This window comes from Babylonia areolata, chromosome 2 (genome assembly GCF_041734735.1).
Source record: "Babylonia areolata isolate BAREFJ2019XMU chromosome 2, ASM4173473v1, whole genome shotgun sequence".
Taxonomy (NCBI): Eukaryota; Metazoa; Mollusca; class Gastropoda; order Neogastropoda; family Buccinidae; genus Babylonia; species Babylonia areolata.
Genome location: NC_134877.1, coordinates 8,299,905 through 8,318,568, shown reverse-complemented (window position 1 = coordinate 8,318,568; position 18,664 = coordinate 8,299,905). Strand labels below are relative to the sequence as shown.

The following is an 18,664-nucleotide window of genomic DNA, read 5'->3' as shown; positions in this document are numbered from 1 at the left end:
CGTCGAGTCTGAGTTAGTGGCGTATGGAGCTGACTCGTTTGAGTTCAAAGTAGGCTGCTTGACAGGTTTTGCTGATGTGACACTGCTTGGACAGATCTTTATCGAGGAAAAAGCCAAGGTCATGGACATGATCAGAGAATGAGATTGAAAAGTTTCCATGATCGACAGTGGAAGGCAGGGAAGTGGCATCTAGTGATGGAGGAAGGAGTCTGAGGGCTTCAGTCTTATCATCGTTTAGCTTCAGTTTTTCTGTCATCCAATTTGAACTTCTGTAAAACAGTTTTGGAGAGTTTGAATTAGATGTTCATAATTTGGAGGGGAATCAGAATGTTTGAGTGTCATCAGCATACATTTCAATACGGATGGAATAAGTGTCAGTAAGAGGTGTGAGTGGAATGGTGTAGATTATGAAAAGCACCGGGCTCAGCACAGAGCCTTGGGGAACGTCGAAATTAAGAGTGGATTCAGATCTATTTTCGTTTACAAGGACAATTTGCTCTGTCAGAGAGATCAGATCTAAACCAGTTGAGGGCAGTGCTTGTAATTCCAAAAATTTGATTCAAACGTGAAAGAAGAATATCGTGATCTATCGTATTGAAGGCTGCAGAAAGGTCCAAAAGTAGAACATAAATTTTGTCTTGGTCTATAGAATTCAACAGATCATTTACAATGCATAGAAGAACGGTCTCTGTGCAGTGTCCAGGGCTATAAGCAGACTGGTGATCACTGAGTAGTGAGTGACAGGTCAAATGAGAGAAAAGTTGTTGGAGCACGAGTCATTCAAGAAGTTTGGAGAAGTGTAGCAAGGTAGGGATGGGTCTGTAATTTTTCAAGTCGTTGGGGTCCAGGTTTGTTTTCTTCAGTTGAGGTTTTAGTATGGCTATTTTAAATTCAGTAAGAAAGACACCAGAAATGATTATTCATGATATGAGTAATGGCAGGCAGAAGAGGGTCTTGGTGTTGGAACAGAAACTTGGTGGGCGTTGGATCTAGTTCACATGTTTTTGGAGAGCAAAAGGTTTTTCTTACAAAGTCTTCAGTAACAGGATCAAACTCACAGAGAGAGGGGTACCAGAGAAAGATGGAAACACATTGTGCGACTGTGAGGCTGAGTGGAAACTGTTTCTAATGGTCAAAATTTTCTTGCAGAAGTCTGCAGACATGTTCCGAAGGAACGTTATGTAATAGCATTTATTTTTGTGGCACCTTGAATGAATGTGTAGTTGAGATTGCGCGTGCGTGTTGTTGCTTGTGATGCAAGGGGAAGCAATTGCGTGTTGGTGCTTGTGATGCTAGGGGAAGCAATTGCGTGTTTCTTATGAATATGATTTTATTGTGATCATCGCTCCTCAGTATATCTGGATAGCTTAGCTGATCCCGTCACAGCAACTGTAAGCCAGAGCGCGAGAATCGGCTGGACCGGACGGGTCCTAGTGTTTCGAAGTTTGGCCTGTTGTCACACTGATGAGGTGAAGATATCTATGGTATTAACGTTAGGTCCTATTATTGTTATTATTATTTATAGGTATTTGGTTCTTCATTATTTGTCAAAACATTTTGTATTTATTCTGGTTATGAATTGGATTACTTAATTTCACTATTTTAGTAAACGAATGAAAGGTGACCCGTTTCTGGGATTGTTTGGTTATTGTTCATTTCTATTCAATTGTCTTTGTAATTTCTATGGATCGATTTATCCAAATGATAAAGTGTTATATTTGTGTTGTCAAAATACTTTCATGCTGTACATTACAAATATAGTTTGTACAGTATTTATTATATTGTTTTATAAATACTTTTTGTATGTTTTATTAAATGGAGTTTATGTACTTTTGTGCAGAGGCTCGCGCATTGTCGCGCATTGTAGCGCATTGTCGCGCGTTGTCGCGCATTGACGCAATTACGAGATCAGAATAGAGAAACTCTGAAAAACGATCTTGTGTGAGGTGTTTATTCCCTTTTCCTCCCCATCCTGTTCTTCCTTACCCTCTTGAGGAAAACGCTGTACCGAAGATAGAACCTACCCCCAGCAACTACAACAATGGCGCCCAATGTCCGTCTTCGATGACTACAGCTACCTCAAGTTTCGTCAGCATTGACCTCGGTGGATGAAGTTTTCTTTTTCTTCTTTGTCGTCGTAGCTGATCGCTCCCACCCCCCTCCCCATCGCTACCATCGTTTTTCCCCCAACCCTTACCTTCTCCACCATTACCTTTCCATTCCAAATCCCGTTGGATACCTTCTTACCCCCTCCCTACCCTCCAACCTTGGATACCCCCTTACTCCCCCCCCCCCCCCGCTATTTCCAATAATCATCGTCAATGCAGAGATGGAAGACTACAGTCGTGAATGTCGTCGTGATGACGTGATCTTCAGCTGTGTCGTCGTCACTGAGTTGTCGTCGAGAGGTTAAGAATCCCTTCCTCCACCCCACCCCCAATCCCCCTTCCCTAAGATTCATTGCTGGACTGTGCTTTGCTGTCGAAGCCAGCAGATAAACTTGAGCAGCTTCCAATCACTTACGTTTGCGTCAACGTTTCACTCAGTGCTATCTTTAATCACTATGGCAACAGGTGGTGAAGACGTTGATAGGCCTCTTTCCGAGGAAGAAGAGACAACTTTAGAGAAGATTTTTACTGCATTAGGATCACGACCAAAGACAGATTCCAAAGAAGCTTTGAGGCAATGGATGGCAAACGTTGTCGCGTCTCAACCATGGTTGTCAGCTGACATGCCGTCCGCAGAGTCAGTCAAGACCAGTAACCAGCAGCAGGAACACCATGAGTTTGCCGATTCTGAACCTCCTTTGGCTCAACATCTGGCTCAGCCCGTCATCAGCGTTGTGGGTCGCAAACCATGGCTGACAAAGTTTGGCGGCGAAGAAGGCTACGAGTTATGGCGTCACCAACTTCTTAGCCTCCGTCGTGAGAACCACTCGTCACAGGATATCGCTGACGCTATCCGAGCTTCGCTCCAATGTAAGGCTGGTTCACTCCTGGTCAGCCTTGGCCCTGATGCTACAGTGGACGAGATACTAACGAAGCTTGACAGCATCTATGGGCAAGTGGACGAAGACGCTGACGTGTTGGCTGCTTTCTACAGCGCACGACAGGGACAGGCTGAGACAGTGGCTGACTGGAGCTGCAGGATTGAGGGTCTGTTTGGTCGTGTGCGCAGACTTTCAGACATAAATGGAGGCACTGATGAGGCACTGCGGCAGATGTTCTGGACAGGACCTCGGCAGGAACTCAAGGATGCATCCGCGTATCAGTTCGACACCATCAAGTCCTTTGACGAGGTTCGTAAGGCAATACGACGTGTCGAAAAACAACATCCTCTTGCCCCCGTAAAGACGGAGAAGAAGACAGTATGCAACGTTACACAAAGCCAGCCCAGGAAAGACCACTCTGAATCGTTGGAGGCCATGGTCAAACAGCTTTCATCTGAGTTGAAGGCACTGAAACAAGAAATAAAATCAGTCCACAGCAAGAAGCCTGCAGATACCCAACACAGCGAGCGCAAAGACCACTATCAATCGTTGGGTCAAAACCGCCAGATGTCAAGTAACAACCAAGCATCAGACAACCCAGCTTGGTGCCAGGGACGGCAGAACTCTTGGCAGGGAGGACGAATCCGTGATAACCGTCAACGAGGAGAGGTTGTCTGCTACCGCTGTGGAGAGCCAGGTCACATCAGAATAGGCTGCAGGACGAACATTGAACATCTACGACGCAAGCAGGATTTTCGACATTAGCCTTCAGAGCGGGGCATCTGCAAGGCAAACACGGCAAGCCCCAGTGCCATGAACAGTTTGCACAGGAAGACACGGACATCACTGATCTGATTGGAACTGCCAACGAGACAAGTGTCGGTGTAGAGGGAATAGAGACTGTGGCGCTTCTGGACACTGGATCGTCTGTCTCGACAGTGGGTGAGCACTTCTTCAATACCCACCTGGCTCACCTGGAACTTCAAGATATCAAAGGCCTGTTGAGTGTGGAGTGTGCTGATGGAAATACTCTTCCATACGTTGGATTTATTAAAGCTGATTTGGCAGTACCTGGACTCAGCACCAAGCCCCAGCCATGCCTCTTACTGAGCGTGGGAAAACACATCGTGCGATGATACCTCATGCTGTCGAAAGATAACTGTTGAGTCATACTCAACGCCAACTGAGCTTGACTTCAAGTGCTACCATCCATGTTGTATTGACGCTTTTCAGAAGACGTGTCATCTGCATTATGCAAACCTTGGCATGTTGAATAGAAACTATTGGATGTCCAAGGCAAAAGCAATATTAGCTAACAGACTGACTGATTGACTAATTAAGTAACTAACAAACTAACTAATAACTATCTTAATACTCCGAGTTTGTGCAGGCGACGAGAAGCAGCGACAGGCTAATTCAGCCCCATCCCGGAAGAATCGTTCCCAGGCACAGAGGGTGCCACTGCCCAGGCTTAATACTCTGGTCGCCAAGTCGCGTGGTCCTGGGGGAGACACCAGTCACATAGTCACTACCAGTGAGTATTTCAAGAAAGGGAAAGGGGAAAAGATTAAGAAAATGGTAAAGGTACAGAGCATCCCATACTTTAGGCCGTTATCATATTATTGTTGTGAGGAATCAAAAATTGTCTTAAGTGACGAAACATTCGTTTGACTGAAACGGAAGTGGAGTGTTGGCCTATTGGTAACGCGTCCGCATAGGAAGCGAGAGAATCTGAGCGCACTGGTTCTCCCCCTCCAGTAGACCTTGAGTGGTGGTCTGGACGCTAGTCATTCGGATGAGACGATAAACCGAGCTCACGTGTCCAGCATGCACATAGCGCACGTAAAATTACCCTCGGCAACATAAGGGTTGTCCCTGGCAAAATTCTGTAGAAAAATCAACTTCGATAGGAAAACAAATAAAATTGCAGGCAGAAAAAAATACAAAAAGCGGTTGGCGCTCTCAGTGTAGCGACGTGCTCTCCCTGGGGAGAGCAGCTCGAATTTCACACAGATAAATCAGTTATTGGGTGAAACCTGACACTGCATTGTCTGCTGTCGTTTTCACTCAGTTTGTGGCAATGGTAGAACAGCATCAATTGTTCGGCCTGTGTGGCGGTCTTTGGTCTGCTGTGGCAGTGTCATTACCTCGTGAAACAGAAAATAAGAACGCACTAAGTTTCATCCGTCAAAAGAAAAAAAGAAGAAAAAAAGAATACTTCTGATTTTGAACAATGCTATCCAGAATGCACAGACGAAATTGAATAATTGGATATCAACCTGGTGTGTTTGATTGGAAGGAGAATGGAACATTAGATATTAAACAAAAAACAAATATATAACTTTCGCTTCTTCAAGCCAATACTACTTAGTGTTTAGGCAGTTTCTGTGCTGTTTTCCTGTACCTTTTACTTGCTTGTGTGCAAGCTGATGGGAAGCAATAAGCAACATTGGCCTGAAGCTGTGTGCCCTTATGGGAGCGGAATTTACTGTACTTGCTTGCTTTTATTATTTAGCGCTCCTGTCTATTAATTAGTAACGGACGATCGAACAGATGCTGACAATAGAACCCGCATAGACAAGGCGAGGGCGGCTTTCCATCACCTGAAGAATATCTGAGGATCCAGAGATCCCCCAATCAACACCAAGATCAGGATTTATAGAGCAGAGACCTGCCTTCACAGGCCTTGAGACATAACGATGCTGCTTACTGCTTTGTATGTTTTGTTGAATGCATGCCGAAATACAAATGAGTTTACTGAATGTAGTTGTGAGTTGTACGGAGGGTTTTTGTTTGTTCTGCCAAACACAAACACACGCGCGTTTTGTTTTCTGTTATACTTTACTATAAAAGTTTTACATATTCTGGACCCAGAAGTCTGCTCTACGTGGATCATTGTTTTGCTTTGCTCCATAAAGGTGCATCTCAAAAGGCTCATAGTTTATCTGACTTTGAATATACATTTTGGAGACTTTGAATATACATTTTGGATTACAGTTTTCCTCTGTGGTACTTCTAATGGTGTCCGGCACACATGCAAATATTGAAAACATTTGTGGTATGATATTGTGACTGTTACTGAAAAAGGACAGGTAAGTTCAGTTTTTTATTTATTCACTTTTTTCTCCTCCAGTTAGTCTGCCAGAAATCCATCTACTGGCACTTACCCACAATCACACACACATTCACATGTGTACACACAATCTGCGCGCTCTTTCTCTTTTCTTTTTCCCTTTCTTTCTTTCTTTGACAAAGAATTATAACCATTTTCCCCCTTTTTCCTGACCTTTTCTCTACTGCTTCGTCGATTTTGGCTCTGGTGAAGAAGATCGGCTCTAAAGAAGAGAGAGAGAGGGAGGGAGGGGTTTTAAAGGGAGAAAGAGGAGGGGAAAACTTATTAATGTAGATAGAATTTTTCGGCATTAGTGCTCTTTGCAACATGTGTGTATGTATAAACTTACTCTGTTTTTCTGCTTTGTCAGTAAAATATCATCCGATGCACCTGACCACGAAAGTCAACTAAAGACCACAGTTTAGGTTGCTGGTCTCTGGTTTGTTTGTCTGTTTACTTTTTATTGTCAATTATTGTTGTTTCTTTTCGTTTAAGGGACGTTGGGATTTTCTTTATAATATATATATATATATATATATATATATATATATATATATATATATATCGGTAGGCATCCTTCAGTCTCGGAAGACTATAGAGTTGCGCTCTAGGTGACTGCTACTTCCCGTGTTTTGTCGACGCTGCAAAGCGAAGCTGGAGTGACCTCTCCAGAGCGCAAAGTCTGGGTAAGTAAGTATGGAGGGCAAACTGTTACCCATGCAGCAGACACCCCCCCCCCCCCCTCTCCACGTCGCTGGAATGGTCCATTGGAAAGGCAAGCGCTGATACACATGGTTCCAGTGCCGTCGCAGGAGTTGCCAGAACATTGCTCTATACAGCCTCGGGCTGCCTTGGGGACTCCGGCTCCGGATTTTTCCTCAGGGTTAACTCCCGAAGCCTTTCCTATGAGTGGGTATGGCCGCAAGGCAACGGAGGTTCCTTCTCTTAGATGAGCTGTCTTCCCAGACTGATGAGCCCCATCTACCCAAAGCACTGGTTTTCAGGCGCCAGGTAACCCGCCTTCGCTCCTTATCCTATCAGCAGTAGCAGTTCCGCCAGGCTAAGCCACACGAGCAGGCTAGGAGCTGGACTTAGTTGTCAGAGGCTGTTGGAGACGCGCGCAGTGAGGGGCATTTTATAGACAATGGGAGCTTGTCCCCATTGCCACCCCTCGGCTATGACAACCTTGGAACCACACACACACACACACACACACACACACACACACACACACACACACATATATATATATATATATATATATATGTGTGTGTGTGTGTGTGTGTGTGTGTGTATATATATATATATATATAGAGAGAGAGAGAGAGAGAGAGAGAGGTATATATACCTTTTTATTGGGTATTTTGCATTCTTCGGACTTTTTTCGGGTGTTGGGGTGGAGGTTGGGGGGATGGAGGGGTGCGGTAGTTGGTATGTGGAGACAATAGTAATATTACATACGTGGCGTAAACATTTTGTTTTCTGTTGGTTTTTGTGTTTGATTTTGATAAAAACTAGACAGGGTTTATCAAATCACAAACAGAGGGGAAGCTTATAGATCTTTTGACTGTCATTAATGTGTGGCCTTTTGATCATTTCAGCTAATGTCCAAAGCCTGGTGATAAAAAAAAAGACGTGATGTCTTTCAATTACTTAGACCAAAAAAAAAAAAAAAAAATCAATATATATTTTTTTTGCAAGATACCCATTTCGTAAGTAAACAAGAGAATCAGATAAGAGCTGAATGGGGAATGTGCATGCTTGTTTTTGGGGGGGTCTCAGATACATCACAATCAAGAGGTGTAGCGATTTTGTGTAAGAATTATTTAGATTTTAAGGATATTCATGGGAACTACCTGATTATATTAATTCACACCACGGAAAGAGATATCACACTGGTAAATATTTATGATCCGAACAGTGATAATCCTCAGTTTTATTTAGCACTGGGTAATCAAATTGAACAATTACAATCCGAAACAATAGTAACTGGAGGGGACTGGAACCTAGTTTTAAACCCATCATTAGATTGCAGTAATTACAGACATGCTAATAATCCTAAAGCACAAGGAAAAGTTATTGAATTGACAGGTCAACTATAACTGGTATATAGCGTGAAATAAATCCTGAAACACTACGACTTAAATAGAAAAGATTAAATCCACCGCAGCAAGCCAGATTAGACTTTTTCTTAATTTCCGAAAATTCATTATCCAACGTAAAAAATGTAGACATTTTGATTGGTTATAGAAGTGATTACTCTTACATTTCAGTAAAGTTTAGAAGTGATGCTAAATCAAAGAATTTTTGGAAATTTGATTCATCACTTTTAAAAGATAAAGAATATATATGTAGATACCATAAATGATACAACCAATAACATAGTATACAAGAAATCAGAAATACGTAATATTCTCAAATGAAATTTACAACTTACTGTAATGGACCAGTTATTCTTAGGCACCCTGATAATGGAAATAAGTATTTAAAAAATCAATAGGGCTCTGGTTTACTAACAATCTGCGTAATATAACAAAACTAAATATAACTTAAGTTCAATGAAACAAAAATCCAGCTTATTAATGTATGGATGATAAGATCAATTACATCTCTAGGACGAGTAGCTGTTCTTAAGTCAATCTCATCGTTAAAATCAATTTACTTTTGTATTATGCTTCCAAATCCACCAGATAACAGGATTCAAGAACTGCAAAAATGTGTTTTTATTTTGTATGGATATAAAAAAAGAAAAAAAAAAGAAATGAAATAAAAAGGTCAGTGGCAGTGCACTGTGTACAAATCCGGGGTGTAAATATTCCACATATTCTATCATTCATGAAATTTTAAAAACTAACATGGTGAAAAATGCTACAATCTGTCATATCGTCCAAAATGGAAAAAAAAATTGTTGAAAGAATGTCCAGAAATTGAAATGTTACAGGAATATGACCCAATAGTTCTAACAGTTGGAAGGCGTATAATAAAACCCCTTTTGGAAAAGTGTGTTTCGTAGTTATTCAGAATTCTATGACAAAACTGATGTACATGATAAGATATTTTGATGGAAGCTTTGTTTTTCAATAGCAAATTCAAGATAGATGCTAAAGCTTTGTATCTGGAGTTTATTATGTGAAAGATCTCATGAAAGGGAGTGGACAATTTGTTTTCAATATTTATGTATTCCAAGATAAAATTGATACTCGAGTCCCAGTGCTGGAATTTCTTTGGTTGTGTTTATCGGTTAACGTTGTTGTTGTTTTTTTAAGAAAAAGGAATATAGCATTTGAAAACAATGATCACAATGGAACCAGCTTTGATAAAGCATATACTACAATGATAAAAGCTCAAGAGGAACGAAATATTTCTGCGAGGTACTGTTGGAAAACCAGAATTACCAAATGCCTGTAAAAACTGGGACTTGATTTCTTTTTTAGATAAGCCTGACTGGAAGAACATTTTTTCCCTGCAAGAAAAATCCAAGAGATAAGATATATGGTTCCAGATGGAAATTATGGATGGATGGATATGGATATTTATATAGCGCCTATCCTCGGTTGGAGACCAAGCTCGAAACGCTTTGCAAACATGTAGTCATTTGCACAACAGTCTGCCTACGTGGGTAGAGCCTATTGATGGATGCCATTGGGCGCTCATTATTCGTTTCTGTGTCATTGAATCATGTTTCTGTCTCGCACACATAGAAACTCATATACATTATCATATTCTTGTAAAATTCTGTTCTAATATGGGAGCACTCCAACATAACAAGCGTAGTTTCTGCAAGGATAAAAAATATACCATTCTATATTATCGGGGTTGGGGTTGGGGTGACCATGTTAAACTTTTTGAAAAGTGTATACATTGTGACAGACTAACTTTCAGCGATGCTCTGGTGCTTTTTAGACATAAGATAATAAAAACTGATGAATGTTTCTCATGTTTTATTGATTGCTAAATTCTATAGTATACAAATGTGGAATCAACAAAGTAAAACCAACATTACAAATGTTCTTAAAAGATATCAAACAGGCATATGAAGTAGACAAGTATGCTTTAAACATAACTATGGAACATAACAAATTTGTGCAAAATTGGGTATTATATACATATTCAGTACAAAAATAAGCTTTACAATGTCACCTTGGAATTATGCTCTTTAATATGTATTGTTCTGCTTACAATATGTTGTTGTGGACCTATCAGTATTTAGAACATCATTATGTCTTTACTCTATACTTTCTTAGGCACAATGTATATAGATTTTGTATCTGTAGAGCTTTGTCTGATAGAAATGTTGGAAAAAAACGATCATGTAAGTTGATGAGAATATGATTGAACAAATAAAAAAACAACATTGGTAATGATTATTATATTTCGTGGTTTTGTCACCGATATGTGTGCAGACTTTGCTGGATACAGTACAAAGGACCAGGAAGCCAGTCCCACAAGGTATTATTCAATACAGGATCGCATAATAAAAGCTATAATAAAATAATGATGATAATAATAATGATAATGATAACAATAATCCATTGCATTAGAATAATAATGTATGGTATTAAAAAGTGTTGTTGTTGATATAGACTGGATGGTTTCAATCAGGACGCCTGAGTATTCCATGAAGGGTGTAAATGAAGTGTTCCGGTGTGACGCCGGTGTAACAGGCCAGATTTTACCCTGGCCAGATCTTACCCCCGTAAGAACTGGCCTAGGCCAGAGTTTATCCCCGTAAGAACTGGCCTGGACTACATCTTACCTTGGCTAATGTTTGGCCTAGGCCAGTTTATATCCCCTGGGCCCCTCTCTTTTTCTCTGAAATTCATTGATATTTGAAGAGTGCCAAGATTAACAACATTAGAATGAAGGGTATGTGAACTGCGAGGAATATATTTCACACAATAGTTATTACCAATGGGCTTTTATTCAAAAACTGGAAAGTTATCAATGAACTTGTTGCTTGGATAAAATGTTGTCTTATTTGCAATTAAAATTTTCGATATGGAACACCTGTTTTAACTGATATTATATTTGAACATGAAGTTCGTTCCTAGAGACGTTCAGTCGTTCTGATGTACAGTGACTGCTTTTGATGAATTGTGCTCAGTAATCTTGAGTTGGAAATGGAAAGAGGGAGACGTAGTGACACACCACGAGAGTTTGCAAGGTTTGTAATATGGCTGTGATAGGGGATGAGTTCTATCTTATAATGGAATGCTCAAAGTATAATGACTTCCGAGACGAGCGTGTGCATGAAAAAATATTTGTCTCCGAAGTCGGTTTTCATTTTTGTTTTTTGTTTGTTTTTTGTTCATAGGAAGCAGATGGAATTTGTTAGCTATAAGTACTCCTTGAAATGATGGTTTAGCGGTTTATTTTGCAGATGATGTGGGGGGTCAGCTCTATGTTCCCCTAGGTCTATGTTCCCCAGAATTTTCCTTCAGCCAGCTACTAGTTCTTACATGACTATATTCCCCCAGGTCTATGTTCCCCTAAATTTACGTTTTCTGGGTCTTTGTTCCCCCAGGTCTTTGTTCTCTCAGTCTATATTCCCGTAGGTCGATAATCCCCCCAAAACGTTTTTGGTAGGTCTATGTTCACCCAGGTCTATGTTCCCCTAGGTTTGTATACCCCCCAAGTCTATATTCCCCTAAACATCATCATGGCCTGGCTTCGCTGACGAAGATCTAGGAAGGGCGTTGTCCACGTCTGATGCAGGCACGCTCATGGCTGACAAGGCCAATGCGGGAAAAGCAGAGTCGGCCGCAGCGGTTGCAAGGGAAAGTCTGGTCTGGGTTCGCGGCTGCAGCGTCGTGGTTCTTCCTCCTTCTGCGTTTGTCCTCAAGGCTGGCCCTGCGGTTGTTTTCGAAGGAGGAGACAGCTTGGTGGATGGTGCGTCGCCAGGTCTCTCGATCAGCGGCTACTGCGGACCACTGGCGATGGTCAATGTGACAGGCACCGAGAGCTTTCTTCAAGGAGTCTTTGTATCTCTTCTTGGGTGCTCCTCTGTCACGGTGGCCAGTGGACAGTTCGCCATACAGCGCGATCTTGGGCAGGCGGTGGTCCTCCATCCTGGACACGTGCCCTGCCCAACGTAGCTGGGTCTTTAGCAGCACTGCCTCGATGCTGATAGTCTTTGCCTGCTCCAGGACCTCGACATTTGTGATGTAGTCACTCCAGTGGATGCTGAGGATGGTGCGAAGGCAGCGCTGGTGAAAGCGATCAAGCAGTCGTATGTGGTGCCGGTAGGTGACCCAGGTTTCGGAGCCATACAACAGGGTGGGCAGTACAACAGCTCTGTACACGCTGATCTTTGTGTCTTTCTTCAGGTGTTTGTTGTTCCACACTCTCTTGTATAGCCTGCCGAATGCGCTGTTTGCCCTTGCAAGTCTGTTGTCGATCTCCTTGTCGATCTTGGCGTCAGACGAGATGGTGCAGCCTAGGTAGCTGAACTGGTGGACCGACTTCAGCTCTGTCTCACCGATGTTGATGTGAGGAGCGTGGAATTCTTCCCGTGGGGCAGGCTGGTGGAGAACTTCCGTCTTTTTCAGACTGACTTCTAGGCCGAAGAGCTGCGCAGCCTCTGCGAAGCAGGACGTTATACGCTGCAGGGCCGCTTCTGTATGGGCGACGAGGGCAGCATCGTCGGCAAACAGAAGCTCTCTGATGAGTTGCTCCAGTGTCTTGGTGTGGGCCTGTAGCCGCCTCAGGTTGAATAGGCTGCCATCAGTGCGGTATCTGATGAAGATACCGTCGTCGTCGCCAAGATCTTCAGTGGCCTGTTGGAGCATCATGCTGAAGAAGATCGTGAAGAGGGTCGGCGCGAGGACACAACCTTGTTTCACTCCATTTCCAATTGGGAAGGGCTCCGAAAGGTCGTTGCTGTGTCTGACCTGTCCACGCTGTTCCTCATGTAGTTGGATGACCATGCTGAGGAATTTTGGGGGGCATCCTAGACGTTTCATGATCTCCCACAGACCTTTTCTGCTCACGGTGTCGAAAGCTTTCGTGAGATAGACGAATGTCGCATACAGTCCTTTGTTCTGTTCCCGACATTTTTCTTGTAGCTGTCTGAGAACGAAGACCATGTCAGTGATGCCTCTGTTGGCTCTAAAGCCACACTGACTCTCTGGGAGATGTTCTTCGGCGATAGTAGGCACCAGCCGATTTAGGAGGACTCTGGCGAGGATCTTGCCTGCGATGGAGAGCAGAGTTATCCCCCTGTAGTTGGAGCAGTCCGACTTTTCTCCCTTGTTTTTATACAGGGTGATGATGACTGCGTCACGGAGGTCCTGTGGTAGTTTGCCTTGCTCCCAGCAGCAGACAAAGAGGTTGTGGAGTTTGGAGTGTAGTGCTGGGCCTCCATTCTTCCACGCCTCCGGCGGAATTCCGTCAACCCCTGCTGCCTTGCCACATTTCAGCTGTTCAATGGCCTTGACAGTCTCTTCTAGGGTTGGTAGCTCGTCCAGTTGTAATTTCACTGGCTGTTGTGGGATGCGGAGAATTGCCGAGTCTTGAACCGTACGGTTGGCGCTGAAGAGGGCCTGGAAATGTTCCGACCACCTGTTCAGGATCGACGTCTTGTCTGTGAAGAGCGCCTGGCCGTCTGCGCTGCGCAAAGGACTCTGGACCTGGTATGAGGGACCATACACCGCCTTCAAGGCTTCGTATAAGCCCCGGTAGTCACCAGTGTCTGCACAAAGCTGAGCCCTCTCTGCCAGGTTGGTCTATGTTCCCCTAGGTTTGTATACCCCCCAAGTCTATATCCCCTAAACATATGTTTGTTTAATCATTCATACACTTTTGGGTGCTTGTCAGCAGTGGTCAGCAATTGTCAATGGTCAACAGTAAGTAGTGGTCAGCGGTGCTCTGTGGTCCGTAGTGGTCGGTGGTGGTCACCAGTCAGTGGTGGTCTGTGGCAGTCAGTAGTGGTCAGTCATGCTCACTGGTAGTCAGTAGAATGTAGTGGTCAATGGTCGTCAACAGTGGTCAGTGATCTGCAGTGGTCAGTGGTGGTCAGCAGTAGTCAGTAGTTTTCAGGTTAATGGTGGTCAATGGTGGTCAGTAGTGGTCCATATATAGTGGTCAGTGGTGGTCAATAGTGCTCTGTGATTGTGGTCAGCGGTGGTCAGCAGTAGTCAGTAGTAGTCAGCGGTCAGCAGTGGACAGTAATAGGCAACGGTGGTTATTTGTGGACAGTGATGTCAGTGGTTAGCAGACGTCAGTGGTCAGTGGTGGTCAGCAGTGGTCAGTGCTGGGCAGCGGTGGTCGTTGTCAGAAGTGGTCAGTGGTCAGAACTGGTTAGTGGTCAGAAGCGGTCAGCAGTGGTCAGTAGTGGTCAGAGGTCAATAGTCAGAAGTGGTCAGTATATTGTGGTCAGTGGTTCTTTCTGGTCGGTCAGTGGTTGGCGGTTGTAAGTGATCAGTAGTGCTAGTAGTCAGTGGTGGTCAGCTGTCAGTAGTGGTCAGTGTTGCTCAGCAGTGGTCAGTGGTGGTCAGCATTAGTCAGTGGTCATCAGTGGTCAATGGATGTCACCGGTGGTCAGTGGTCAATAATGGTTAGTGGTTAGTATATGGTGGCCAGCAGTGGTCGGTAGTGGTCAATGGTTAGCGGTGATCAGCAGTAGTCAGTGGTCAGTGGTGGGCAGTAGTGGATAGCGGTCAGCAGTGGTCAGTAGTAGTCAGTAGACTGTAGTGGTCAGAAGTGGTAAGCGGTGGTCACTGGGTAGTGGTTGTCAGTGACCAGCAGTGGTCAGTTTGCAGTTAATAAAAATCAAAAACAAAAATCCAGGACGTCTTGATAATGCACAAATGTGACAAAACAACGCAATCTGAAGAATTTGACGTAGTGGTCAGCAGTGGCAAGTACTGGTCAGTAATGGCCAACAATATAGTGAAATCCTGCTAAAATGTTGCAGTATTGCATACAATATGACGGAAGCTGAACTCTGATAGTGGTCAGTAGTGGTCATACAGTGGTCAAATATCTTCAAAGACATAATGTACAAATGTGACAACACAATGCAGTCTGAGCACTCTTGAACTGTGGTCAACCATGGTCAGCTGTGACGTGGGGGAACATAGACCTGGGGGAACTTAGACCTAGGGAAATATAGACCTAGGAGAACTTAGACCTGGGGAAACATAGACATGTTCCCCTGCACTGTATGCCAACTAGGTCACTGTTAACCTCTCTGATGTTGTCTGAAAGTGAGCATGATGTGAGCGGGCGTGGCATAGCACGTGAAGGACATTACGAGTATGTCTGTGGGTGGGTGGGGGTGGTGGTGTGTGTGTGTTTGTGTGTGTGAACATAGACGCTAGCGTCAAAAACAGGATTGCTTAAGTCAGCGCCGCCTTTGGGAGACTCCGTGAGAACGTCTGGGAGCGGAGACAACTCAGCTCTACCACCAAGCTGAAGGTCTACTGTGCAGTGGTCCTTACCAACCTCCTTTACGCCAGCGAGACCTGGACTGTCTACAGCAGACACGCCAAACAGCTCAACCTGAGCTGTCTCTGCAGACTCCTCCACATGAGGTGGCAAGACAAAGTCCCCGACACGGAAGTTCTGGATTGCGCTGGCCTCTGCAGCGTCTAAACCCTTCTGCAGAATGTCCAAGCCAAGTGGGCTGGACATGTGGTGAGAATGTCAGACAGCCGACTGTCTAATCAGCTGCTGTGTCAGGCAAGCGCTCAGTTGGAGGACAGAAGAAACGCTGCCAAGACTGCCTCAAAGCGTCCCTCAAAGTCCTGGGCGTCGACATCAACACTTGGGAGACACTTGCTCTGGACCGTCCAGCATGGCACAGCATAATCACCACAAAAGCCCGTGCAGCTGAAGCCAGGCGCATCACCGAGGTGCAACGGAAGCGTGCTGTGCGCAAGGCCCGAGCAGCATCCACTGCCACAACAGCACTCGTTTATCAAAAAGCTTCTTCACTACAGGGTATATAAACAGAGAATACGGACTGAAGAGCTTTTCCGTTTTTTGAATGTATTAACTTCAGATTCATGCGCGCAACGTGAAGAAAATCATGGCGTTTGAGGCGTGATTTCAAACGGGTTCTCTAAAGCATAAAGTTCACAGCATTTTGAATAAAATAAAATAAAATACAAATACAAATACAAATACAAACCGTTTGAGAATACGGATCGATGAGCGAGTCCGATCATGTGCCCCTTGATTTTCGCAACGGATTTATATGGATCTCAGATCGACTCTTGGGTCTCCCAGATTTATATATTTCCGTAAATTTACGGAAAAATATCATGGTGGGGTCGGGGTGGGGGGTGGAGGGTCGTTGTTCCGGACTAGCCTTTATTGACTCACATGCAAATAAAAGGCGGGGTAGTCCAACTGTAATAACCTGCATTGAAGCTCCTCTCTAGTGATATATGGTGGAAGGGAATGATGAAGGATTAAATAGATAAATAAACATACAAGTCTACTGTATCGGAAACAGTGAGTTGGGAAACCTGTAGGTCATCTGTGTGTTCCCCCAGCTCTATGTTTCTCAAAATTCACATTTTGTAGGCCTTTGCTCCACCGGGTCAATGGTCCTTCAGGTCAATGTTCTCCCAAGCCTATGGCCGCTGCTGACCGCTCTTGACCACAACCCCAAACTGTTCAGCTATTTGTCACGTTTTTGCATTGTGATGTCCTGATGGGTTTTTATGACCACTACCTGACCACTGTTAACAAGTGCTGACCTTTGTGTTCAGATTGCACTACTTTGTGATGATAAAACAATTTTTGGCAGAATTTGACAATTAGCTGACCATTACTTTCCGCTGATCGTTGTTGACCATTACTGACCACGCTGACCACCTCGGAAAAGTGGTCAGAGTGCATTTCTTTTCTTTCTTTTTTTTTTTCTCTTTTTTTTCACGTTTGTGTTTTATTATGACGCCTTGGAAGTTTTTTGACTGTGGACCACAACTGACCACTTACTGTTCAGATTGTATTGTCTTGTAACAGTTACTGCGTATTGTGATTTCTTGGCAGAATTTGACTTAATTCGCCACTATTAACTACTGTTGATCATTGCTGACCATTACTAACCACAATTGACCACCATACAAGAGTTTACAGAATGTGGACATTTTTGTGCAAAATAAAGACTACTTGGTTTGACGATTTGTTTACCAGTTCTTACTACTAGTCAAAAGTATGCAGCTTGCGTTATGTTACCATCATTGTATGCGTTCTTTCTTATGCAATATTTGCGCTTTGTCATTTGCTTTGATCGCTTATCACTGCTGACCGGTTACTACTGACCACTACCCAAAAGTTTATGATGAAACAGGTATAGACTAGGGGGGACTTAAACCTACAGGAATATATGGGGGATTATATATATGGAGAACATAGACATTCTCCCGGAATTTCTACAAGGAAGCTGATAGGCGTGCGGATAATCAGGGTTAAAGTAGTAACCGTTATGGGTATGTGGGCGGAGGGAGGTGGGAGAGAGTGAAAGGACAAGTAAAGCATCAGGGGTGGACGAATTATGGGTTGGAAGGCTGGTGGCTAGGAACCTTTGGAGGGGGAAGATGAGGGGGAGTGGTGCGGAAGGGGGGGGGGATCGTTTTGCAGTTTTAAAGGACCAATATCTGCAGAAACCCGCCTTTGAAGAATTATGTTTTAAAAAAACTTTTTTTTTTATTTATTAAAAAAAAAGCTTCTCGGCGTTCGTTGAAACAAACTAGACAAAATGCATTTGTGAAGTTAACTGCTGATTTTGAAAACACTCACACACACACTCACACACACCTGCTCCCATGACATACATGCAAACACATATACATGCACATACACACTTTTACAGTTTTGCAGCTGTTTTGTGGTTACACATATTTGCAGGCGTAGCAAGATGTGTACCCTAGGCCTTAAATATAAAGTCCAGCATGTTGTTCTGTCTACTTTAATGTGATGACAAAAAACGACAAACAAGATAAACAAAATGTAATAATCAGGTGATAATCTTCGAAAACTTGTCGAGAGTCAAGTGCTGGAAACACGTTAGAAAGATTTCCTGTAAATTCACGATACACTGCAAAGTATACAGATGTCCAGTACATTTTGGTTAACAGCCTAGCTGCACATGATAGATGGCATTTGAACAGTTTTAAACCCATCCCCAAGAGCAGGACTCCAGATGGAATTAATAAGAAAAGACTTGTGACAATTCATTTTTTAAAATAAATTAACATGTAGTGTTATATCCCCTGACAGGGTATAATGATTTAATCAAAAAGAACAAACTATTCCTGCCTAAATCACTATGTATATGTTATTCTGCATACAGACACACACAGACACACATACGCGCGCGCAAAGCCGAATCATGGAGGGCCGGGGGATGGCGTGGGGCGGGGACTGGGGGGTTGGGACTAATGCTTTATTGAAGTAAGGGGGGGTGGGGGTGAGACCGAAACCAGCATTGGGGGGTACGTCCAAGATTAGGACACTGACAAGTCCCACGGGGGATGAGGGGGACGATTTGGGACGTTACACCGGCAATGCAGACCCCAGAGTCAATAAATTTTGAGGGGGAAAAAAGGAAA

At 43.6% G+C, this 18,664-nt stretch overlaps 1 protein-coding gene across 1 annotated transcript in view; it reads left to right on the top strand.

Annotated features, from left to right (window-relative positions):
* The window catches only part of LOC143296091 (uncharacterized), a 40,917-nt gene extending 30,321 nt beyond the window's left edge, over positions 1–10,596 (top strand). Inside the window, exons 3-4 of the mRNA XM_076607854.1 lie at positions 4,380–4,523; positions 10,505–10,596. Of these exons, the coding sequence (XP_076463969.1) occupies positions 4,380–4,523; positions 10,505–10,596 (236 nt within the window). The remainder of the gene's footprint in view (positions 1–4,379; positions 4,524–10,504) is intronic.
* The last annotated feature ends 8,068 nt before the right edge of the window (positions 10,597–18,664 follow it).